Genomic DNA, 25,513 nt, shown 5'->3' on the forward strand with positions numbered 1-25,513 from the left:
ATTGCTAGACTAATGAGGGAGAGAGCGAGATTGCTGCTATGTCAGGGATTCTCCTGCAGAGTACAGGAGGGGAGGTAACTATGATGTAACAGTGTAATGTGGGTTAGGTGACATGAGGGAGATTGCTAGACTAATGAGGGAGAGAGGGAGTTTGCTGCTATGTCAGGAATTCTCCTGCAGAATACAGGAGGGGAGGTAACTATGATGTAACAGTGTAATGTGGGTTTGGTGACATGAGGGAGATTGCTAGACTAATGAGGGAGAGAGGGAGATTGCTGCTATGTCAGGAATTCTCCTGCAGAATACAGGAGGGGAGGTAACTATGATGTAACAGTGTAATGTGGGTTAGGTGACATGAGGGAGATTGCTAGACTAATGAGGGAGATTGCTGCTATGTCAGGGATTCTCCTGCAGAATACAGGAGGGGAGGTAACTATGATGTAACAGTTTAACATGGGTTAGGTGACATGAGGGAGATTGCTAGACTAATGAGGGAGAGAGGGAGATTGCTGCTATGTCAGGGATTCTCCTGCAGAATACAGGAGGGGAGGTAACTATGATGTAACAGTGTAATGTGGGTTAGGTTACATGAGGGAGATTTCTAGACTAATGTGGGAGAGAGGGAGATTGCTGATATTTCAGGGAGTCTCCTGTAGAATGCAGGGGGGGAGGTAACTATGATGTAACATTGTAATGTGGGCTAGGTGAAATGAGGAAGATTGCTAGACTAATGAGGGAGAGAGGGAGATTGCTGCTATGTCAGGGAGTCTCCTGCAGAATGCAGGAGGGGAGGTAACTATGATGTAACAGTGTAATGTGGGCTAGGTAACATGAGGAATATTGCTAGACTAATAAGGGAGAGAGGGAGATTGCTGCTATGTCAGGGAGTCTCCTGCAGAATGCAGGAGGGTAAGAAACTATGGTGTTTATCCATGTACTCAGGTCACCCATGTGCACTGGGCAGTGGTAAGAGTTACTGCTAATCTGATACTTCTGTCCTCACATTGGAGCAATTCAGTCATTCAGCCACTGCACCTGAAAACAACATGCCCCATATTAGCTGAGATATTATACCCAGCATTATGTTACCATCACAAGACTGACATTTTGCTGCTCTGAAGATTGTTTCCTGTGTTTTATATCCTGGCTGCTGACCACAATGAAACATTATAAGTTGAAGTTGCATCACCAGGCCCCCTTGAAAATAGGCCCATCATTATTATCTTGAAAAAACAACAGTTAAGCGGTAGGAAGCATTGGGCTTAGTGCAGAGTGCAGCTCAGTCTGCTGTCTGCCAATGGTGGGTGCAAGCCAAGGATGCTGCCCTATCACACAGACAGGGCAGGCAGCAGTTTTTCTTATACATGTCTCCAGGCAGTGCACTGCTAGCAACCTTATTGGTGGATGGTGCTGGCCATTCACCATTTGCAGTGGCGGTAGGTTTCCAAACAATAATTGGAGGATGGCTGAAATCTACCCACCAATCAGTGGTAGGTTGCTGCCTAATTCGTATTTATATGTAAAACAAATGGTTTGCGTAAAAATGCAATGTTTGTCGGTCTGAGCAGGCACAAGACCCAATTTGTGGAGGTACCCCCAAGCACCATTCATCTAAACGAGGTTGTGTCACTTCATTTTGAAGGAGTGGCGGAGAATGAAGAAGACTTGTAATGTACAAAGGTGAAGTTGTTGTAATGGAGGAGGCAGAAGCACGAGGGTCAAAGTGGATGGGTGTCAAAAGGTAAAATATTGAGGGACAATGGATTGGAAAGCAAACAAAGATCACCAACCACCAACAAGGAAATCCTGTCCTCATGGAATGCTGACACAGCCATACGGTCAGATCGGTCTGACTCATGCCAAACATGGGGCCAGATTCTCTAAGCTTCGAAAGTGATAAAATGGAGAGTGATAAACAGCCAGCCAATCAGCTCCTACCTGCTATGTTACAGGATGTGTTTGAAAAATGTCAAACAGGAGCTGATTGGCTGGCTGTTTATCACTCTCCATTTTATCACTTTTGAAGCTTAGAGAATCTGGCCCATGATGGTTATTGCTTCAATATCATACCTCCCAACTTGTGACCTGAAGAAATAGGGACACTCGCGCGAAAGGGGGCGGGGGTATGCAAATGAGGGCGTGGCTTATGCTAATTAGCACCGCGTCTATTCTACTAGATTGGGGGGTCTCCCAACTGCCACCCCCCGCAGCGGGACAATGCCTGCCGCGGGTGGGACAGCGGGACAGGACCCGAAAATCGGGACTGTCCCTCTAAAATCGTGACAGTTGGGAGGTATGTATTCAATATGGTTCCAACAATCAGTACATAGAACACCACATGGATGTAATATCTACAAAACAGGGATGGACATGGCCAAATGCTTAGCAACCATCGATGTTTCCCGATTTGATGGAAGTATTCTGCCCATAGAATTTCAGGTACTGGATGGTTTCCAGCCATCGGATGCCACTTTCTGAAAGCTGGCGGGCAATCTGCGTATGTGCAGAGCTCTGGCCGCTTCTTCACATGCACACAGATGCTTAACCATCGATGGTTAGGCTGTCAGATGCTTTTTTAGAGCCTACACAGTCACTGCAGGTTAATATTTCTCCCTAAGTTAGTTACAGGGAAGGTGAATGGAACAATGTTGAACATGTGACTGATCACGTGCTTAATATTACACACAGATGACATTATAAAAGTGCATATATTATATAATTGTGTCCTTATTCTGAGAGCTTGAGTTCACTACTTCCTTATATGTATATCCCAGCAGCACTATAGTCAGTCTATTCCTGGTCTACAACAAGATGGCCGCAAAGAAGACACAAAGTGGAGTACAGCTTTACCATTCCAGTGCTCGATCGCCCAACACTGTATCATTAGATGCGCACAGCCGGGCGGCTGCTGGCGGATGACGTACCTACACGTATAGGCCTATGATGACTACATCTCCCGTGATGCCTAGCGGCAGAGACTTTGCTCTGCAGTCACAGACAGTGCGGAAAGTAGCAATTCCTTTTTCTCACGATAACCGGGAGGTGGACGCGCAGCGCAGTGGTGAGTACGGTGCCCGGGTGTCTATAGCACAGATCTGTAGGTGTAATCTGACAGTGACTCGTGTACGTGATGCCTGCATGCCCCTGATCCAGCAGGCATGTGGGTCCTTCTCATGTCACCTGGGTCTTGTATCCTGCTCCTATGTCACTGTGTGATGTCACCTGGGTCCTGCACCTATGTCACTGTGATGTCACCTGGGTCCTCCTGCTCCTATGTCACTGTGGGATGTCACCTGGGTCCTGCACCTATGTCACTGTGATGTCACCTGGGTCCTTCTTCTATGTCATTGTGTGCTGTCACCTGGGTCCTTCTCCTATGTCACTGTGGGATGTCACCTGGGTCCTTCTCCTATGTCACTGTGGGATGTCTCCTGGGTCCTGCACCTATGTCACTGTGGGATGTCTCCTGGGTCCTGCACCTATATCACTGTGGGATGTCTCCTGGGTCCTGCACCTATATCACTGTGTGATGTCACCTGGGTCCTGCACCTATGTCACTGTGTGATGTCACCTGGGTCCTGCACCTATGTCACTGTGTGATGTCACCTGGGTCCTGCACCTATGTCACTGTGTGATGTCACCTGGGTCCTGCCCCTATGTCACTGTGGAATGTCACCTGGGTCCTGCTCCTATGTCACTGTGTGATGTCACCTGGGTCCTTCACCTATGTCACTGTGTGATGTCACCTGGGTCCTGCACCTATGTCACTTTGTGAGGTCACCTGGGTCCTGCACCTATGTCACTTTGTGAGGTCACCTGGGTCCTGCTCCTATGTCACTGGGTGATGTCACCTGGGTCATGCTCCTATGTCACTGGGTGATGTCACCTGGGTAATGCTCCTATGTCACTGTGTGATGTTTCCTGGATGCTGTATGCTGCTCAAATGTCACTGTGTAATGTGTGACCTTTGTCCTGGCTAATGCTGGGGTTGTGTGTGAGGGTGGGGTTCGATGTGTGTGTGTGTGTGTTGGTGTTAGGTGAACACCAGAACTGGACCATCTCCGAGCAGCGCCCCCTTTAATTATAAATTGCAGCTACATGCATGTACAGAGACCGCAGCTACGAGGATGACAGCGCGTACAGAGACTGCAGCTATGTACTATATTATTTCAGATAGGGATCTAAATAAATATTCCCGCATAGGGTTTATCCTACAAGAATCAAGAAGTGATGTAATTTCCTGTTTCCTACACTGTGTAGATCCGGTGTGTGTGTGTGTCCAAATATATGCATAAGGAAAATCTATTATTTCAAATCCAGGCTCATTTATATTCTCCTAAAATGTCACAAGGTACATATGATTTATTGTGGCTGAGCCAAATGCTAGTCTGTGCTGGTACTTACTACATTTTCACATTAGGAGGAAATCCGCTGGCACAAATGTAACGCCCCTTGTACATGGCACATTCTCAGACTGTCTGACTGACTGGAGTACCATGGACAGCAACCAGAGGATGGAGAGAGCCTTGGCGCACGCCACTAAACTCATGTGTTTGCTGACCGGGGAGGTGAGTAACTTGGGAACGGTCTGACAACTATTGGACCTGGTCATGTCATTGAAACCATGAGCCTGGCTGCCATTTTGAGTGAACATTTATAAGCATCTGTTAAGTGAGAAGATTAAGCAACACTCTGTACAGGCTACCTGAACCCTGGCATTGCTGCTTTTTATTAATATGTATCAGGGACATTTTATTCCACACGTGTTTGAGCATGTTTTCTCTTCAATATATAGGATTGTGTGCTTCTGAAGAGTTTTGGGGACTCTGTCAAATACCTCAGAAGGTCAGGAGCATGGAACAGAACCCAGAGCTCTATCACAGTGCCTCCACCTCACTCACTGATACATGAGAGAGACAATGAGCAGAAGATCCTGGGACTCGCCAACAAGATCATCCAGCTGTTGACTGGAGAGGTGACTGCTGGGAATGGGGCATTATACAGTAACACCGGGGATGTGACTGCTGGGAATGGGACATTATACAGTAACACCGGGGGATGTGACCGGAGAGGTGACTGCTGGGAATGGGACATTATACAGTAACACCGGGAGATGTGACCGGAGAGGTGACTGCTGGGAATGGGACATTATACAGTAACACCGGGGGATGTGACCGGAGAGGTGACTGCTGGGAATAGGACATTATACAGTAACACCAGGGATGTAACTGGAGAGGTGACTGCTGGGAATGGGACATTATACAGTAACACCGGGGGATGTGACCGGAGAGGTGACTGCTGGGAATAGGACATTATACAGTAACACCAGGGATGTAACTGGAGAGGTGACTGCTGGGAATGGGACATTATACAGTAACACCGGGGATGTGACTGGAGAGGTGACTGCTGGGAATGGGACATTATACAGTAACACGGGGGATGTGACCGGAGAGGTGACTGCTGGGAATGGGACATTATACAGTAACACCGGGGATGTGACCGGAGAGGTGACTGCTGGGAATAGGACATTATACAGTAACACCAGGGATGTAACTGGAGAGGTGACTGCTGGGAATGGGACATTATACTGTAACACCGGGGGATGTGACCGGAGAGGTGACTGCTGGGAATGGGACATTATACAGTAACACCGGGGGATGTGACCGGAGAGGTGACTGCTGGGAATGGGACATTATACAGTAACACCGGGGGATGTGACCAGAGAGGTGACTGCTGGGAATGGGACATTATACAGTAACACCGGGGGATGTGACCGGAGAGGTGACTGCTGGGAATGGGGCATTATACAGTAACACCAGGGGGATGTGACCGGAGAGGTGACTGCTGGGAATGGGCATTATACAGTAACACCGGGGGATGTGACCGGAGAGGTGACTGCTGTGAATGGGGCATTATACAGTAACACCGGGGGATGTGACCGGAGAGGTGACTGCTGGGAATGGGACATTATACAGGAACACCGGGGGATGTGACCGGAGAGGTGACTGCTGGGAATGGGCATTATACAGTAACACCGGGGGATGTGACCGGAGAGGTGACTGCTGTGAATGGGGCATTATACAGTAACACCGGGGGATGTGACCGGAGAGGTGACTGCTGGGAATAGGGAATTATACAGTAACACTGGGGATGTGACTGGAGAGGTGACTGCTGGGAATGGGGCATTATACAGTAACACCGGGGGATGTGACCGGAGAGGTGACTGCTGGGTAATGGGACATTATACAGTAACACCGGGGGATGTGACCGGAGAGGTGACTGCTGGGAATGGGACATTATACAGTAACACCGGGGGATGTGACCGGAGAGGTGACTGCTGGGAATGGGACATTATACAGTAACACCGGGGTATGTGACCGGAGAGGTGACTGCTGGGGATGGGACATTATACAGTAACACCGGGGGATGTGTCTGGGTAATGACTGTATCATTGTCTGTGTCAGGTTCCTATAAGGTGTCAGGATGTCACTGTCTATCTCTCCATGGAGGAGTGGGAGTACTTAGAGGGACACAAGGATCTGTACAAGGACGTCTTTATGGAGGGTCACAGTCTCCTCAATTCAGTGGGTAAGGGCAGTTTTTTTTCCCTGTATTGTTTCCAAAAAATAAATACAATCCATCTTGTAATCACACATAATAACGTATGTATTTTGAATACGTTTTGCTGTTTCCTTCAGGATTTAGTATATCGAACACCCAAAACCAGATCTCCCATTCAGTGAGAGACCATATTGAACCACATATGACAGACAGCAATATATATATATGTTTGGTATGCAATGTCGACAGTCAGCATGTTGACATGGGCGTTATGTTGACATGTGAATATAGTGTTGACATGCGCATTATGTTGACATGTGAATATAGTCATCATTTCAGCATTGGGCGTGTCAACATAACATATTTCTTGTTTGAGCCCTAACAGCGGCCTAACCCTAACAGTGACGCCTAAAGTTTAGTTCCACCTAGCTGTGTAGTGTTCTTCTCCCAGGAACTGTAACAATTCCTCTGTAATACATTGCACACTAGGATGAGCCCTGTGTGACACTGACCATGGATGTTAGAGGTTTCCATCTAATTATCTACTCTCACCAGGTGACCCTAATATCCACAGCTCCAGCAATGCAGTCTTGGTGCACACAGCTGACCCACCGATGGCCGAAGATGACAATCATGTGATGGACACCATTTTAAATCTCACAATGGGGATCATAGAGCTGCTGACAAGAGAGGTGAGGGATTCTGGGAATTTTACTGATACTTGGCTTAGACCATTATGGCAGCAGAGTAATACAACTTTCGTAAATTTCTAGAAATATTTACTAGTAAGGAAGTCTGGTGACAATGTGACTCCTAGTAGCGTCCATCCCCAAATGTCAGGAGAACGAAGCCGGACCCAGAGCCAAATCCTAGTGCGTCCACCTCGCTCAATGATACATGGGAGAGTCAACGAACAGAAGATCCTGGATCTCGCCAACAAGATCATCCAGCTGCTGACAGGAGAGGTGACTGCTGGGAATGGGGCATTATACAGTAATACCGGGGGATGTGACCGGAGAGGTGACTGCTGGGAATGGGGCATTATACAGTAACACTGGGGGATGTGACCGGAGAGGTGACTGCTGGGAATGGGGCATTATACAGTAACACTGGGGGATGTGACCGGAGAGGTGACTGCTGGGAATGGGACATTATACAGTAACACCGGGTGATGTGACCGGAGAGGTGACTGCTGGGAATGGGGCATTATACAGTAATACCGGGGGATGTGACCGGAGAGGTGACTGCTGGGGATGGGACATTATACAGTAACACCGGGGAATGTGACCGGAGAGGTGACTGCTGGGAATGGGGCATTTTACAGTAACACCGGGGTATGTGACCGGAGAGGTGACTGCTGGGAATGGGACATTATACAGTAACACCGGGGGATGTGACCGGGGAGGTGACTGCTGGGAATGGGGCATTATACAGTAACACCGGGGGATGTGACCGGAGAGGTGATTGCTTGGAATAGGGCATTATACAGTAACACCGGGGGATGTGACCAGAGAGGTGACTGCTGGGAATGGGACATTATACAGTAACACCGGGGATGTGACCGGAGAGGTGACTGCTGGGAATGGGACATTATACAGTAACACCGGGGGATGTGACCGGAGAGGTGACTGCTGGGAATGGGACGTTATACAGTAACACAGGGGGATGTGACAGGAGAGGTGACTGCTAGGAATGGGACATTATACAGTAACACCGGGGATGTGACCGGAGAGGTGACTGCTGGGAATGGGACATTATACAGTAACACTGGGAGATGTGACCGGAGAGGTGACTGCTGGGAATGGGACATTATACAGTAACACCGGGGGATGTGACCGGAGAGGTGACTGCTGGGAATGGGGCATTATACAGTAACACCGGGGGATGTGTCTGGGTAATGACTGTATTATTGTGTGTCAGGTTCCTATAAGGTGTCAGGATGTCACCATCTATCTCTCCATGGAGGAGTGGGAGTATTTAGAAGGACATGAGGAATTCTACAAGGACATTATGAGAAGCCACAGATTCCTTGCCACATATGGTAAGTGGAACTGTACTGGCTTACTCAGCTGCTGACTGCTACACAGAAACGTGACCACATAGGGCGTGATTCTGTGAAAACTGACCCTGGTGCGCGTATGCGCTGAACGATGTGTCCGAAGACACTAGCTGGTGGGTGTGTCGCATATCTTGTGTATACAGAGAATAATGTGAAGTAGGCGCAGACACGCAGATAGCTGTGTCTGATAGGAATATAGTTGGCAAGTAAAGGAAAGTGGAGCCTGTGTCTCATATGAGTATAGTGGGTGTGCACAGGGAAGCCCATCGCTGATGCAGGGGACGTGCATGGGGAGGGGAGATATGCATGGGGAGGGGAGACGTGCATGGGGAGAACCTGTCTCTGGAAGGAGGCAGTAGATGCATACAGGGAGGGGGAGCTTGTCTTATATAAGAGTGCATTGTACGGGGAAGCCTGTCTCTGATGTGGCAGTGAGCATGTATGAGGGAGGGAGTCTGTCTCTGATATGGCAGTGGGCATGTATGAGGGAGGGGAGCCTGTCTGTGATGTGGCAGTGAGCATGTATGAGGGAGGGGAGCCTGTCTCTGATAAGGCAGTGAGCATGTATGAGGGAGGGTAGCCTGTCTCTGATATGGCAGTGAGCATGTATGAGGGAGGGGAGCCTGTCTGTGATATGGCAGTGAGCATGTATGAGGGAGGGGAGCCTGTCTCTGATGTGGCAGTGGGCATGTATGAGGGAGGGGATCCTGTCTCTGATGTGGCAGTGGGCATGTGTGAGGGAGGGGAGCCTGTCTCTGATGTGGCAGTGGGCATGTGTGAGGGAGGGGAGCCTGTCTGTGATATGGCAGTGAGCATGTATGAGGGAGGGGAGCCTGTCTCTGATGTGGCAGTGGGCATGTGTGAGGGAGGGGAGCCTGTCTCTGATGTGACAGTGGGCATGTGTGAGGGAGGGGAGCCTGTCTCTGATGTGGCAGTGGGAATGTGTGAGGGAGGGGAGCCTGTCTCTGATGTGGCAGTGAGCATGTGTGAGGGAGGGGAGCCTGTCTGTGATGTGGCAGTGAGCATGTGTGAGGGAGGGGAGCCTGTCTCTGATGTGGCAGTGGGCATGTGTAAGGGAGGGGAGCCTGTCTGTGATGTGGCAATGAGCATGTATGAGGGAGGGGAGCCTGTCTGTGATATGGCAGTGGGCATGTATGAGGGAGGGGAGCCTGTCACTGATGTGGCAGTGAGCATGTTTGACGGAGGGGAGCCTGTCTCTGATGTGGCAGTGGGCATGTATGAGGGAGGGGAGCCTGTCTGTGATGTGGCAGTGAGCATGTGTAAGGGAGGGGATCCTGTCTCTGATGTGGCAGTGGGCATGTGTGAGGGAGGGGAGCCTGTCTCTGATGTGGCAGTGGGCATGTATGAGGGAGGGGAGCCTTTCTGTGATGTGGCAGTGAGCATGTGTGAGGGAGGGGAGCCTTTCTGTGATGTGGCAGTGAGCATGTGTGAGGGAGGGGAGCCTGTCTCTGATGTGGCAGTGGGCATGTATGAGGGAGGGGAGCCTGTCTCTGATGTGGCAGTGGGCATGTATGAGGGAGGGGAGCCTGTCTCTGATGTGGCAGTGGGCATGTATGAGGGAGGGGATCCTGTCTCTGATGTGGCAGTGGGCATGTATGAGGGAGGGGAGCCTGTCTCTGATGTGGCAGTGGGCATGTGTGAGGGAGGGGAGCCTGTCTCTGATGTGGCAGTGGGCATGTCTGAGGGAGGGGAGCCTGTCTGTGATGTGGCAGTGGGCATGTCTGAGGGAGGGGAGCCTGTCTGTGATGTGGCAGTGAGCATGTATGAGGGAGGGGAGCCTGTCTGTGATGTGGCAGTGAGCATGTATGAGGGAGGGGAGCCTGTCTGTGATGTGGCAGTGAGCATGTATGAGGGAGGGGAGCCTGTCTGTGATGTGACAGTGGGCGTGTATGAGGGAGGGGAGCCTGTCTGTGATGTGACAGTGGGCGTGTATGAGGGAGGGGAGCCTGTCTGTGATATGGCAGTGGGCATGTATGAGGGAGGGGAGCCTGTCTCTGATATGGCACTGGGCATGTATGAGGGAGGGGAGCCTGTCACTGATGTGGCAGTGAGCATGTTTGACGGAGGGGAGCCTGTCTCTGATGTGGCAGTGGGCATGTATGAGGGAGGGGAGCCTGTCTGTGATGTGGCAGTGAGCATGTGTGAGGGAGGGGAGCCTGTCTCTGATGTGGCAGTGGGAATGTGTGAGGGAGGGGAGCCTGTCTCTGATGTGGCAGTGAGCATGTGTGAGGGAGGGGAGCCTGTCTGTGATGTGGCAGTGAGCATGTGTGAGGGAGGGGAGCCTGTCTCTGATGTGGCAGTGGGCATGTGTAAGGGAGGGGAGCCTGTCTGTGATGTGGCAATGAGCATGTATGAGGGAGGGGAGCCTGTCTGTGATGTGGCAATGAGCATGTATGAGGGAGGGGAGCCTGTCTCTGATGTGTCAGTGGGCATGTGTGAGGGAGGGGAGCCTGTCTCTGATGTGGCAGTGGGCATGTCTGAGGGAGGGGAGCCTGTCTGTGATGTGGCAGTGAGCATGTATGAGGGAGGGGAGCCTGTCTGTGATGTGGCAGTGAGCATGTATGAGGGAGGGGAGCCTGTCTGTGATGTGGCAGTGAGCATGTATGAGGGAGGGGAGCCTGTCTGTGATGTGACAGTGGGCGTGTATGAGGGAGGGGAGCCTGTCTGTGATGTGACAGTGGGCGTGCATGAGGGAGGGGAGCCTGTCTGTGATATGGCAGTGGGCATGTATGAGGGAGGGGAGCCTGTCTCTGATATGGCACTGGGCATGTATGAGGGAGGGGAGCCTGTCACTGATGTGGCAGTGAGCATGTTTGACGGAGGGGAGCCTGTCTCTGATGTGGCAGTGGGCATGTATGAGGGAGGGGAGCCTGTCTCTGATGTGACAGTGGGCATGTGTGAGGGAGGGGAGCCTGTCTCTGATGTGGCAGTGGGCATGTCTGAGGGAGGGGAGCCTGTCTCTGATGTGGCAGTGGGCATGTCTGAGGGAGGGGAGCCTGTCTGTGATGTGGCAGTGAGCATGTATGAGGGAGGGGAGCCTGTCTGTGATGTGGCAGTGAGCATGTATGAGGGAGGGGAGCCTGTCTGTGATGTGGCAGTGAGCATGTATGAGGGAGGGGAGCCTGTCTGTGATGTGACAGTGGGCGTGTATGAGGGAGGGGAGCCTGTCTGTGATGTGACAGTGGGCGTGTATGAGGGAGGGGAGCCTGTCTGTGATATGGCAGTGGGCATGTATGAGGGAGGGGAGCCTGTCTCTGATATGGCACTGGGCATGTATGAGGGAGGGGAGCCTGTCACTGATGTGGCAGTGAGCATGTTTGACGGAGGGGAGCCTGTCTCTGATGTGGCAGTGGGCATGTATGAGGGAGGGGAGCCTGTCTCTGATGTGACAGTGGGCATGTGTGAGGGAGGGGAGCCTGTCTCTGATGTGGCAGTGGGAATGTGTGAGGGAGGGGAGCCTGTCTCTGATGTGGCAGTGAGCATGTGTGAGGGAGGGGAGCCTGTCTGTGAAGTGGCAGTGAGCATGTGTGAGGGAGGGGAGCCTGTCTCTGATGTGGCAGTGGGCATGTGTAAGGGAGGGGAGCCTGTCTGTGATGTGGCAATGAGCATGTATGAGGGAGGGGAGCCTGTCTGTGATGTGGCAATGAGCATGTATGAGGGAGGGGAGCCTGTCTGTGATGTGGCAGTGAGCATGTATGAGGGAGGGGAGCCTGTCTGTGATGTGACAGTGGGCGTGTATGAGGGAGGGGAGCCTGTCTGTGATGTGACAGTGGGCGTGTATGAGGGAGGGGAGCCTGTCTGTGATATGGCAGTGGGCGTGTATGAGGGAGGGGAGCCTGTCTCTGATATGGCACTGGGCATGTATGAGGGAGGGGAGCCTGTCACTGATGTGGCAGTGAGCATGTTTGACGGAGGGGAGCCTGTCTCTGATGTGGCAGTGGGCATGTATGAGGGAGGGGAGCCTGTCTGTGATGTGGCAGTGAGCATGTGTAAGGGAGGGGATCCTGTCTCTGATGTGGCAGTGAGCATGTGTGAGGGAGGGGAGCCTGTCTCTGATGTGGCAGTGGGAATGTGTGAGGGAGGGGAGCCTGTCTCTGATGTGGCAGTGAGCATGTGTGAGGGAGGGGAGCCTGTCTGTGATGTGGCAGTGAGCATGTGTGAGGGAGGGGAGCCTGTCTCTGATGTGGCAGTGGGCATGTGTAAGGGAGGGGAGCCTGTCTGTGATGTGGCAATGAGCATGTATGAGGGAGGGGAGCCTGTCTGTGATGTGGCAATGAGCATGTATGAGGGAGGGGAGCCTGTCTCTGATGTGGCAGTGGGCATGTGTGAGGGAGGGGAGCCTGTCTCTGATGTGGCAGTGGGCATGTCTGAGGGAGGGGAGCCTGTCTGTGATGTGGCAGTGAGCATGTATGAGGGAGGGGAGCCTGTCTGTGATGTGGCAGTGAGCATGTATGAGGGAGGGGAGCCTGTCTGTGATGTGGCAGTGAGCATGTATGAGGGAGGGGAGCCTGTCTGTGATGTGACAGTGGGCGTGTATGAGGGAGGGGAGCCTGTCTGTGATGTGACAGTGGGCGTGTATGAGGGAGGGGAGCCTGTCTGTGATATGGCAGTGGGCATGTATGAGGGAGGGGAGCCTGTCTCTGATATGGCACTGGGCATGTATGAGGGAGGGGAGCCTGTCACTGATGTGGCAGTGAGCATGTTTGACGGAGGGGAGCCTGTCTCTGATGTGGCAGTGGGCATGTATGAGGGAGGGGAGCCTGTCTCTGATGTGGCAGTGGGCATGTGTGAGGGAGGGGAGCCTGTCTCTGATGTGGCAGTGGGCATGTCTGAGGGAGGGGAGCCTGTCTCTGATGTGGCAGTGGGCATGTCTGAGGGAGGGGAGCCTGTCTGTGATGTGGCAGTGAGCATGTATGAGGGAGGGGAGCCTGTATGTGATGTGGCAGTGAGCATGTATGAGGGAGGGGAGCCTGTCTGTGATGTGGCAGTGAGCATGTATGAGGGAGGGGAGCCTGTCTGTGATGTGACAGTGGGCGTGTATGAGGGAGGGGAGCCTGTCTGTGATGTGACAGTGGGCGTGTATGAGGGAGGGGAGCCTGTCTGTGATATGGCAGTGGGCATGTATGAGGGAGGGGAGCCTGTCTCTGATATGGCACTGGGCATGTATGAGGGAGGGGAGCCTGTCACTGATGTGGCAGTGAGCATGTTTGACGGAGGGGAGCCTGTCTCTGATGTGGCAGTGGGCATGTATGAGGGAGGGGAGCCTGTCTCTGATGTGACAGTGGGCATGTGTGAGGGAGGGGAGCCTGTCTCTGATGTGGCAGTGGGAATGTGTGAGGGAGGGGAGCCTGTCTCTGATGTGGCAGTGAGCATGTGTGAGGGAGGGGAGCCTGTCTGTGATGTGGCAGTGAGCATGTGTGAGGGAGGGGAGCCTGTCTCTGATGTGGCAGTGGGCATGTGTAAGGGAGGGGAGCCTGTCTGTGATGTGGCAATGAGCATGTATGAGGGAGGGGAGCCTGTCTGTGATGTGGCAATGAGCATGTATGAGGGAGGGGAGCCTGTCTGTGATGTGGCAGTGAGCATGTATGAGGGAGGGGAGCCTGTCTGTGATGTGACAGTGGGCGTGTATGAGGGAGGGGAGCCTGTCTGTGATGTGACAGTGGGCGTGTATGAGGGAGGGGAGCCTGTCTGTGATATGGCAGTGGGCATGTATGAGGGAGGGGAGCCTGTCTCTGATATGGCACTGGGCATGTATGAGGGAGGGGAGCCTGTCACTGATGTGGCAGTGAGCATGTTTGACGGAGGGGAGCCTGTCTCTGATGTGGCAGTGGGCATGTATGAGGGAGGGGAGCCTGTCTGTGATGTGGCAGTGAGCATGTGTAAGGGAGGGGATCCTGTCTCTGATGTGGCAGTGGGCATGTGTGAGGGAGGGGAGCCTGTCTCTGATGTGGCAGTGGGCATGTATGAGGGAGGGGAGCCTTTCTGTGATGTGGCAGTGAGCATGTGTGAGGGAGGGGAGCCTTTCTGTGATGTGGCAGTGAGCATGTGTGAGGGAGGGGAGCCTGTCTCTGATGTGGCAGTGGGCATGTATGAGGGAGGGGAGCCTGTCTCTGATGTGGCAGTGGGCATGTATGAGGGAGGGGAGCCTGTCTCTGATGTGGCAGTGGGCATGTATGAGGGAGGGGATCCTGTCTCTGATGTGGCAGTGGGCATGTATGAGGGAGGGGAGCCTGTCTCTGATGTGGCAGTGGGCATGTGTGAGGGAGGGGAGCCTGTCTCTGATGTGGCAGTGGGCATGTCTGAGGGAGGGGAGCCTGTCTCTGATGTGGCAGTGGGCATGTCTGAGGGAGGGGAGCCTGTCTGTGATGTGGCAGTGAGCATGTATGAGGGAGGGGAGCCTGTCTGTGATGTGGCAGTGAGCATGTATGAGGGAGGGGAGCCTGTCTGTGATGTGGCAGTGAGCATGTATGAGGGAGGGGAGCCTGTCTGTGATGTGGCAGTGGGCATGTATGAGGGAGGGGAGCCTGTCTGTGATATGGCAGTGGGCATGTATGAGGGAGGGGAGCCTGTCTGTGATGTGGCAGTGAGCATGTATGAGGGAGGGGAGCCTGTCTGTGATATGGCAGTGGGCATGTATGAGGGAGGGGAGCCTGTCTGTGATATGGCAGTGAGCATGTATGAGGGAGGGGAGCCTGTCTGTGATATGGCAATGGGCATGTATGTGGGAGGGGAGCGAATCCCACTATGGAGCGAATGGTTTGGCGAGTGTAAAACTACCAACAAAACCGTTAGCTATGCGCAAAGCCCGAATATTGGGGTCAGGTCCAAATTCGGACCCTAAGGAATCGTCCCTAAAGTACCAACCAATCAGCTCCTGTTATCTATAAAGCACAGCCTGGAACATGATATATAGGAGCTGACTGGTTACTACTTTACCTCTCTCCACGCTTTGATACATCCTCTTTCCCACATGATGTCACTCTGAAGTCTGTGGAGGGGAATCCAATTAGCAGTGATCCTTGAACCCAGATAATTGCATGGCGTGGGGCTATCCAGATGTTATTCGCTCCACATGTTTTGTTTTGGCCTAGATGGCTTATTTTGTGCATTAACCATTTATACATGTATGTACACTTGTGTATCATTAAACAGAGGTCACCTTTACAAGCAAGTCTGTCTCCTCTATATAATGACTGTCTCTCTCCCAGCAGATGGCGCTCTCTCTGCTAACACCTGTGACACCGTTCTCTATGGTGGAATTACGGATCATCACAATGGTGATGCTCAACTACAAGAGATTTTACGTAAACCTCCGCCTCTAAGGAAAAAGCTGAAGCGTCACGTGACAGAAGAAGCTGTGATTTGTGGAACCGGCACATCCTCTGATCCAGCCGTCAGATGGAAACGTGAACAGAGCACAGCCAGTCCTATACAGGGAAGCCATGATGACGGTGGTTCCTTAGCTGCAGCTCCTGATGTGTCACATGGGACAGATAAGCTGCATACATGCTCAATGTGTCTGAAGTCTTTCCTCAGTAACACGGAATATCTCCGACATCGGAAAACTCACAAGGTGCTGAAGTTGACCTGCTCAGATTGTGGAAGTCCGTACAGTTCTATAAAAGGGTTCGAAGCTTCCGCCTCTAAAGCCGGCAGAGGGGCCTGCGGGAAATGTCTGTCTCTACAGTGCGGCCTCGCCAAAGATAATAATCCGTTCTCCTGCTCCGAGTGCGGGAAGAGCTTCCCTACACAATCCTCCTGTGACCGACATGCCAAGCGTCACACGGTGACTAAGGCCTACAAGTGTGCAGAGTGCGGCAGGGGCTTCAGCACTGCCGGCGGCCTCCTGGTTCACATGAGAGTGCACACAGGCGAGAAGCCGTACAAGTGCACCGAGTGCGGCAAGTGTTTTGCGCAGAGCACCAATCTACTTGCCCATTACAGGGTGCACACCGGAGAGAAGCCCTTTGCCTGCTCGGAGTGCGATAAGACCTTTAGGTATAAGTCCCACCTGATCGCACATAAGAGGTTTCACACGGGACAGCTGCTGTCATGTTCCGAGTGCGGGAAATGTTTTACATACAATTCGCATCTGGTTATGCATCAGAGAATCCACGCCGGGCTTAAGCCATTCGCCTGCTCCGAGTGCGACAAACGCTTCCACCGGCAGTGTCAGCTGACGCAGCACATGATGATACACACGGACGAGCCGCCGTTTCAGTGCAAGGAATGCAATAAGCGCTTACGGAACCGCTCCGATTTCGAGAGGCATCAGAAGATCCACACGGGGGAGAAGGCTTACCGGTGTTCCGAGTGCGGGAAATCTTTCACCCGCAACAGCAGTCTGACGGAGCATCAGATGATACATACCGGAGAGAAACCGTATTCGTGTCCCGTGTGCGGGAAGTGTTTTGTCAATTGTACTCTTCTAGGAAAGCACAGGAGGACTAATAGCTGTAGTGCGGAGTGAGGGTTTCTTGTGGATGGTTGTCACATTACTGGATGTTTGTGGGATTCTGAGGCAAAATTCTTATATTTTTTTGTGTGTTTTATGAACCAAGTTAATAAAAATATTCCAGACAGTCAGTGGCCATTGATTATAATACGTGACAGTAGTACCATCTTACCACCAGCAGGGGGAAACCACATGCTGGTAACATAGGTGATGTGTTTATCAGAATGTGGAGAGGGCTAGAGCACTATCCAATTGGCTTCTAACTTATTTTACAGTAGCTGATTGGTTAGTACTTTATCTCCCTCTCTCCATGCTTTGATAATTACCCATTATAGTTTTAGGAGTGTAAAATGGACCTATTAGATGAGAGCTGCTGATGGTCTCAGTATCCAGTAAATTCGGCCCCCGTCCTCGATATATAAGCCGCCTAGCAAGCAGGGCTGAATCAGTCCCACCAGCTGAGGACAGATCACCAGGACAAAGATGTGGCCAATAGTGGGAGAAGGTAGAACAGTGAGAGACTAAGCCAAACCTTGGGCTGTAGTATAGTGAGGGACAATACTGATGATGATGAACAGGTCACATGACCATTTGTAGAACTTGCTGCAGTGTAGTTCGCAGTTGTGCAAGTAAGGGGGCAGGGCCGGTGCTAGGGTGTCTGGCGCCCTCCTGCAAACTATATATTTGCGCCCTCCGATATTCAATAAAGGGACAGCGCAAACAAATAAGGGGTGTGGAATAAGGAATCACCAATTAAATTACACCATACAGTATCAGAATGTTATTTGCATCACACATGGTGCCCCTGATTCACAATACAGCACATAGTAGTGTCCCTTATACACACTACCCACATAAGCAGTGCCCCTTAAACATAATGCCAACAGCGCTGCCATTTATAACACCCACAGTAGTATTCATCAAAGTGTACCCTTCCCCTGCATAAACTCAGGGCCGCCACTAGTAATGTTGGGGCCCGGGACTGGCCTTCAGCCCGGGCCCCCAGTGGCACCCCCCCTCATGGGCCGACACCCCACCCCCCCCATTAATATTACTTACCAGCGGCGGCGCAGCATCTTCTTCCTCTGGGACTCGGAGCACTCACTGCACAGTGCAGCCTGCAGAGCGCCGAGCTCCTCTGTATCCTAGGCTCGGCACTCTGCACTGTGTATTGTGCGCGCCTGGCCGCCGGGTGGGGGATACTGTGCGGGTGTGGAGCCATGCCACTATGGGCAGCTGCCCGGGCCCCTGACAGCTGTACCCCTGGCACCCCCCCCTGTCGGCGGCCCTGCATAAACTATCCCTGAAACTGATTCTCCGACCCCCTGCCTACATCCTGCTATCAAGCCAATGCCCACTTGCTTGCACCTCATGTAATCTGTCTCCCCTTCCAACTAGATTGTAAACTCCTCAGAGCAGGACCCTCTTTCCTCCTGTTGTCAAAGCCCACTTCTATTCACATTTCACTCACAGCTCTCCTATACTCAAACACTCAGTGACCATCTTCAACCACATACTCATCTCCATCACTGGCCACAAGCCTCTAGTAATATGTTGATTGAGTCCTCACTACTTATATTTAAGCTGTCACGTGTACTGAACTGTGGCGCTCTTTACCTGTACTCTATTTTTGTTATTTATTCAATGTAATACTGTTTTGTCTCCCTGTGCTGTTCCTTTGTACGGCGCTGCGAAACACTTGTGGCGCCTTATAAATAAAATTATTATAATAATTGCCCCTTATACATAACTCTCAGTAATGTTACTTAAAAACATGAAGCCCACAAAAGTAGTGACCCTTATACATAACTCCCACAGTAATGCCCACCACACACAAAATACACAATAGTAATGCACCTTATACATATAATGCCCACAGTAGTAGTGACGTAAGGTAAGTGTAAGGAGTGAAGAGAGCAGAAAAAAAAGAGAAACATGAGAAGATGTGGAAAGAGAGGAGCAGATACTATGGAGAGGGAAGATAGATGCTGGGGAGAGAGAAGGGACAGATGTGCGGCGAGGGGGTCAGTTGCTGGGCAGATAGTGGGGAGACAGGGACAGACATTAGGCAGAGAGGGATAGATGATGGACAGGAAGAAGGGATAAATGATGGGCAGAGAGTGGGGGGAAATGTACTGGGATGTTGGACAGGGAGAGGGGGCAGATACCGGGTGGGGGGCCAGATGCTGGGCAGGGAAAGGAGGGCATATCCTGGGCAGGGAGAGGGAGCAGATACTGGACAGGAGGGGGGGGGACAGATGCTGGGCAGAGAGAGAGGGAACAGATGCTGGTTACTAATACCCCTTTCACACCAGCCTAAATTCCCGGGTTGAGTCCGGGAACAACCCGGTACTACCTCTGGTGTGAAAGGTACCAGGGACAAATTACCAGGCTAATTTGCCAGCAATCCAACCCTGCTAGGTAGCAGGGTTGTTCCCGGGTTCAACCCGGGGACCTGGCTGGTGTGAATGGGTTAGGGTATATTTACCCGGGTTGCCGGGTCCTCGGTATCCTGTCCAGCGGGGATTTGATGCAGGCGGCGGGCGCAAATGACGGGACAGGTGGTGGATGATAATGATGCAGCTCTCCGGCGGCAGTGAGGGCGCCGGAGAGCTGCGTTATATTCATCTGCCGCTTGTCCCGTCATTTGCGCCGCCGCCTGTGTGGATCCCTGGCCTGTGCGGAGGACCAGCAACCGGGGTGAGTATTCTCCCCACCTCCGCCGACTGCCCGCCTCCTCCCCACCACCTGCCGGCCTCCTTCCCACCCCCCTTCACACAAAAGAAAATGCAGGGACTTTTCTGGTGTGAATGGGTCCAAACCCGGGAATGACTCTGCTTGTCCCGGGAACTGAATTCCCGAGTTTGTCCCTGCATTTCTGGTGTGAAAGGGGTATAAGAGGGGGACTGCTGGGCAGGGAGATGGGGGCAGATACTGGGCATGGAGAGATGGAACAGATACTGGGTATTGAGAGGGGGAAGATACTGGAGAGGGTAGGACAGATGATGATGAGGAGAGAGAGAAGCTGCAGAGAGGCAAGAGCTACAGAGACAGAGGCGGCAGGGTGCATACTCACAGGGGAAGCCATACTGTGGGATCTATTCTTCGTTGATCCAGGGGTCAGAGGAGCATAAGATAGCCTCCTCCAATCAGGGGCTTTCTTCTAATCAGTATGTGCCAAGCTCCTCCAATCACAGCTTGCCACACGCTGTCCTGACCCTGATGCTGAGGTCAAGGGGAGGGGCTGGGGACCGCAGTGAGGAAGGGGAATGGACTTCCCCTGCTGCTGCTGTCGTCTCTGTATTCTGTAAGCCCTACCAAGTCCCGACCCTACTGCTGCCTGTCTTATATTGTGACAGGCGCAGCACCGCACATCCCTGCACAGAGTGGCAGAGTCGCAGAGCAGGGAGGTTAGCGCCTACACAGCCCAGCGCCTTCCTGCTTTGCAGGCTCTGCTGTGCGGGTAGAGGTCCGAGAACGGGGCTGGCGTTCACAGTGTTTTCCTGGAGCACCCAGCGAACGCTGGCCGTCCCCACGCGAATGCCCCCTGTCTGCCTCGATCTGGCCACCCCCTACGCCACAAACTGCATATGCGAATATGCACATGTGCTGAGCGCAAACATCGGTCCCCGGTGTGAATGACCCCCATTGTGCAGTATGGAGAACTAATATGTGCTCATAGCTACCACATCATGCTCCAAGTGTAAAGCTCATTTATTGCACAGGAAAGGTGAATGCAGCATGAAAACAGACCTGTGCGTCAGTGTTACTGGCTCACGCTGTGTAATCCTCTCCTGGCTTATGGGAGGCCCATCTTCAGTCTAGTAGATCTTTGGAGGAGGAGCCACACTCATCCTCTGAGGGGAAGTGGTTAATCCATAGCACTCAGCTATCTGTGGTGCCAGAGGGCTGTGACCACATTAATTACATGAAAAAAACCAAGGAATAGAATTCCAAATTTTGCAACATACGGGAATTTATGATGGCCGACTGCAGCAAAGTCTTCCCGTCTGGCCAGTCCTGCACAGACCTTCTTACATGACCGCGGGGGGGAAATGAGAAATGTGACCTCAACTTTTTTTAAACCCTTTGAGTGCCAGCGTCTCTGTGGGAGATGTTCAAAATATCGGCAAAAAACGCCAGCGTCGCTCACATTTGTTATATAAATTCAAAAAAGAAATGTTGGGTAAAAAAAAAAAAAAAAAAGATATTTCCTATATAAGGTAACATTACAGGTCATTGTGATGAATATAAAATGTCTGCTTGGCAATATCTACACCACTTTTGACAAATTCACTTGGCGCTCAACGGGCTAATAAATAAAAAGAATGAATCCACAGCTAACTCTGGAGGCAGGGGCAAATGCCCAGAGGTAACATGTGTGTGCCTTCAGGCTACAGGTTTGGTGCGAGGAAATGTCTGTTTTCTAGAGTCATATGGGGTTTGTTTACTGGGGGAGTTCTACTGAAGATGGGATGTGCCTATGGCAACCAATCAGATTTGATCTATGATCTTCTAGAAGGTGATAAATAAATAAGAAGTACAGTCCGATTGGTTGCATCTTCAATAGAACTCCCTTCAACCCTAATATTCTTTTGTCCATATTTCATGTTTCAGAATTTTGGTGCTATTGACAATTTGGTTGTAGACATTTTAACGATGTCAACATTATAGCTTTGACTGACGATAGGACTGTGATTCGGAAATACAAATGGGGCTGCACTGACTGGGATCAATCCCGCAGCGTAGTATATTAATAATAAAATACTGGCATGTGTATAGAAAATACAATGCAGGAAGTCGGAAAGTCGACACAAACATCAGATTGACAATGGGAATGTTCACAGTCAAAAGGCCGACCTGAGCTTTTTGCGTTTTGTCCCGAATTTCGACGTAAGTCGACATGAGACCGTCTCAGTGCACCACGTGCCCTCAGCAATACAGTGATGTTACCTTATATGGGAGATATAATCTTATTTTACTCAACTTTTTTTTTTTGCAAGATATACAGAAGACGAGTGGTCTGAATGGTGAAAACTACTATATATATATATTTTTTTTATTATATACTGTAGTTTTTATTGAAGCTTTTGAATCAGAATAAGTCATACACATCAGTAAGGTTAACCTGTATATATAGTGAAGGTATAAACAAGTATAAGATTTGAAACAATACAATTGCAATATCAAAAACACAATCATATATTCAATGCCGTGGGCGAGCGGTGACTGCGAGCAGGACTTTTTGCTTGCAGTCACCGCTCACCCTGTCAGTATTCAACTGACCCCCCTCATTCGCAAATTCCCCCTCGCTCCGTTTTTTGAGCGAGGGGGAATTTGCGAATGTGCCTCCAAAAGCTGCGAGAGCCGAGGCTAATTACAGCGAGTTTGCTGCACTAGCCGCGGCTCTCGCAGTTTAGGGGAATCCTCGCAGTTCCGTGACGGCGAGGATTCCCCCGGAATGTTGCATAGTGCGAGCGGCCGGCGCGGGGGTTAAACTGCGAGGATCACTGGTTTTCTGCGATCCTCGCAGTTTAACCCCCTCGCCGGCCGCTCGCACCGGCATTGAATCACAATAAGTGCATGACTTGCAATAAAAGCGAGTTGATACTTTCCAAGGGTGTAAAAAAAAGGTGCAATGGATCAGCATATGGAAGCGACATGACGCACAGATTCTACACCACATTTTCATCATCTTCCAAACCTTAGTAAATGCACAGGAGTAGTTTTTCTTCCGGCTCATGTCGTATTCAACATTTATTATAGTGAACTATCAAAGGCAAACTGAGGATGTTATGCCAGGTGGGATAGGGAGGCCGTACAAGTGCAAGGTACATAGAAGGCTAGAAAATGAAAACACATCGCTAGTGATCAGGGCAATATAGAAATAACCTAACTCCCTGAAGCAAGAGGTAATGGTAAGATCTGGCAGCAAAGGGAGTCAACATCCAAATTGTTCCTTATAAACATCTAAAATACTAATGCGAAAAGCTTCTGGGAAATATCGTCATCCAAAACAATATCGTCCAAAACTTGTTGGCTCCGCAGCAAGAAAATTGAAGCTTATGTCATGTGTGGAAATATACCAAACAATATACTAGTCTCGACTCGCCCATACACCGAGCCAATTTGGGCCGATTGCGAACAATCGGGCCGTGAAATCTTCCCAAATCGGCTCGGTTTGATGCTCCCTCAGGTCCCGTGCGCATCGGACCCGAGCAGGTGGTCGTACCTGTTGGCCGTCCGACCACCCGTCCTGGGACCTCTGACACGGTGGCTGGGAGCGGCGTGGGGCGGGCAGTGGGGTTCTGACTCCCTGCGGCGCTGGTCAGCGGGTCCGGCGGATGGGAACTGAGTGAGTAGCGCTATTCGCCGGGCGGTGGCACGGGAAGTGCTGATGAATTTGAAAACACTGGCTGAATGCTGATTGGCTGAATCTCAGCCAATCAGTGTCCGGCCAGTGTTTTCAAATTCAGCAGCACTTCCCGCGCTGCCGCCCGGCGAATAGCGCTACTCACTTAGTTCCCATACACCGCACGGACCAGCTGACCAGCACCACAGGGACCACGCTGCCCACCACAGGGACCCCACTGCCAGCTCCCCAGGGATATACATGCAATGAATCGCATGCAATTTATTGCATGTATAATTTCAAGTGCCAAATCATAAGCAGGTGAGCAGTGTACACACTGGCCGATATATTGGGGTATGGAATGTATGGTCGACCTAAAGATGGTGGACAGTCATTAGGTTGACACCACTAGGTGGACATACTGCAAGGTCGACAAGTCAGTAGGTCAACACAAGCATTAGGTTGACATGGTCTAGGTCAGGCATGTCCAAACTTTGGCCCTCGGGCTGTTGTGAAACTACAAGTCCCATCATGCCTTGCCACAGTTTTGCTAGTAGGGAATGCTAAAACTATGGCAAGGCATGCTGGGAAGTGTAGTTTTAGAACAGCTGGAGGGCCACAGTTTGGACATGCCTGGTCTAGGTCAACAATCAAAAGGTCGACATGGTTTTTTTTACAGTTTTTTTTTCCCCAGAATGTCAACACAGTCGACATGGATACAGGATTAAGTGCAATTACTTGCTATTATTAACTGGGCAGTGAACTCGTAAATTGGATCCAATAAACACAATGAAATGAGGGCAATGAGTTAATGGGATGAGAATGGGTTGCAAGCACAGCCTGTTCGTTCGCACGCTCAGTGGTTGACCTTGTGTACACGCCGATGCGCGAATGAACAGTTAAGCGTGCGTGCAGTTTGAGGCCACTCCCCGTAGCCGGTTGTTGCGATCGAACACGTTGGCATGTGTCATAGGCGTGCCTTCGCGGCATGTGGGTTCCATTCGGACAGCTGCGTGCAAATGCGTACGAATTAACCAGAATAACCTCCAATGAGTACTGGGAATATAGGGCCTTATCCTAGTTCACTCTTTCTGACAAATTCCATCTCAGATGGACAAAACCATGTGCACTGCAGATGGGGCAGATGTTACTTGTGCAGAGAGAATTAGATTTGGGTGGGGTTTTACTTCAAAGTGAGATCTATATTGCAGTGTAAAAATAAAGCAGCCAGTATTTTCCCTGCACAGAAACAAAATAACTCACCCAAATCTAATTCTCTCTGCACATGTTACATCTGCCCCACCTGCAGTGCACATGGTTTTGTCCATCTAAGAAGGATTTTGGCAGAAAGAGTGAACTAGAATAAGGCCCATAGTAACTGTATGAGATTATAGCACAGTCTGACTCTTATACTAAGAACATTTTATGGTACTTGTTTCCTAGCACGGCGCCCACATTTTTAACGTACGCAAACATAGTGAAATTGCATCGCATCGCATGCCGCAATATAGTGTCATACGATGCGTGCGATGCGATTTCAGTCACTCCCGTTCCCGCTCACTGTCTCCCGCTCCCTGGCTCACTGGTAATCCTGCCCCCTGTCACATCCTCACAGAAATCACTCTGAGGTGATTTTGTGAGAGAAGTAGACGTGCATTTGTGAGCTAGTGATTGATTCTTGGTGATTTGCTTATTTCGACTGATATGGTTACTGCGCAGAATTTTCATTTCATTGCCGCAGGCTGAGGCGGAGGCAATTGAATTCTTCTAGCGCAATCATCTTCTGCCGGTGGCGGCGAATTGCGCCAATGGACACAGTATGCGGCTGAGTCTCAAGGAAGGTATGTGGCGGTGCCATGTGAAGGTTTGTCGGCTAAAGGCAAGCCTTCGAGCGGCACACTTTTTCCACGGGTGCCGCTTACCCTTCCTGACATTGGTGAGGTTTATCTACTCCTGGGCGCAGGAGATTACCTCGGTAGAGTACTGCCAGCAGCAGCTTGATATGTCCAAGAAGACTGCAGTACTGTACAATAAGTGGATGCGGGAGGCCTGCTTGATGGATCTA

At 51.1% G+C, this 25,513-nt stretch overlaps 1 protein-coding gene and 1 long non-coding RNA gene across 3 annotated transcripts in view; one reads left to right on the forward strand and one right to left on the reverse strand.

Moving 5' to 3' along the window:
- LOC146007499 (uncharacterized) overlaps positions 1–25,513 on the reverse strand; it is a 76,499-nt gene that overhangs the window by 23,746 nt on the left and 27,240 nt on the right. The gene's annotated exons all lie outside the window — the stretch shown is intronic.
- On the forward strand, positions 2,902–17,227 carry LOC146007496 (uncharacterized). 2 transcript variants are annotated; one of them, XM_083145899.1, is made up of 8 exons: positions 2,902–3,061; positions 4,421–4,568; positions 4,796–4,975; positions 6,465–6,588; positions 7,117–7,253; positions 7,335–7,526; positions 8,482–8,602; positions 15,850–17,227. In XM_083145899.1, the coding sequence occupies exons 2-8, from the start codon at positions 4,497–4,499 to the stop codon at positions 17,109–17,111; spliced, it is 2,088 nt and encodes a 695-aa protein (XP_083002025.1). In that variant the 5' UTR covers positions 2,902–3,061; positions 4,421–4,496; the 3' UTR covers positions 17,112–17,227. The 2 variants fall into 2 exon arrangements, with proteins under 2 accessions (XP_083002025.1, XP_083002026.1); XM_083145900.1 differs by having other exon boundaries at positions 2,903–3,061; positions 15,853–17,227.

Source organism: Crinia signifera, chromosome 6 (genome assembly GCF_055691185.1).
Source record: "Crinia signifera chromosome 6, ASM5569118v1, whole genome shotgun sequence".
NCBI lineage: Eukaryota > Metazoa > Chordata > Amphibia > Anura > Myobatrachidae > Crinia > Crinia signifera.

Coding starts and splice junctions, on each gene's coding strand:
- LOC146007496 (XM_083145899.1), top strand. CDS start 4,497: ATGGACAGCAACCAGAGGATGGAGAGAGCCTTGGCGCACGCCACTAAA. Junction 4,569..4,795: donor TGTGTTTGCTGACCGGGGAG/GTGAGTAACTTG, acceptor TTCAATATATAG/GATTGTGTGCTTCTGAAGAG. Junction 4,976..6,464: donor TCCAGCTGTTGACTGGAGAG/GTGACTGCTGGG, acceptor TGTCTGTGTCAG/GTTCCTATAAGGTGTCAGGA.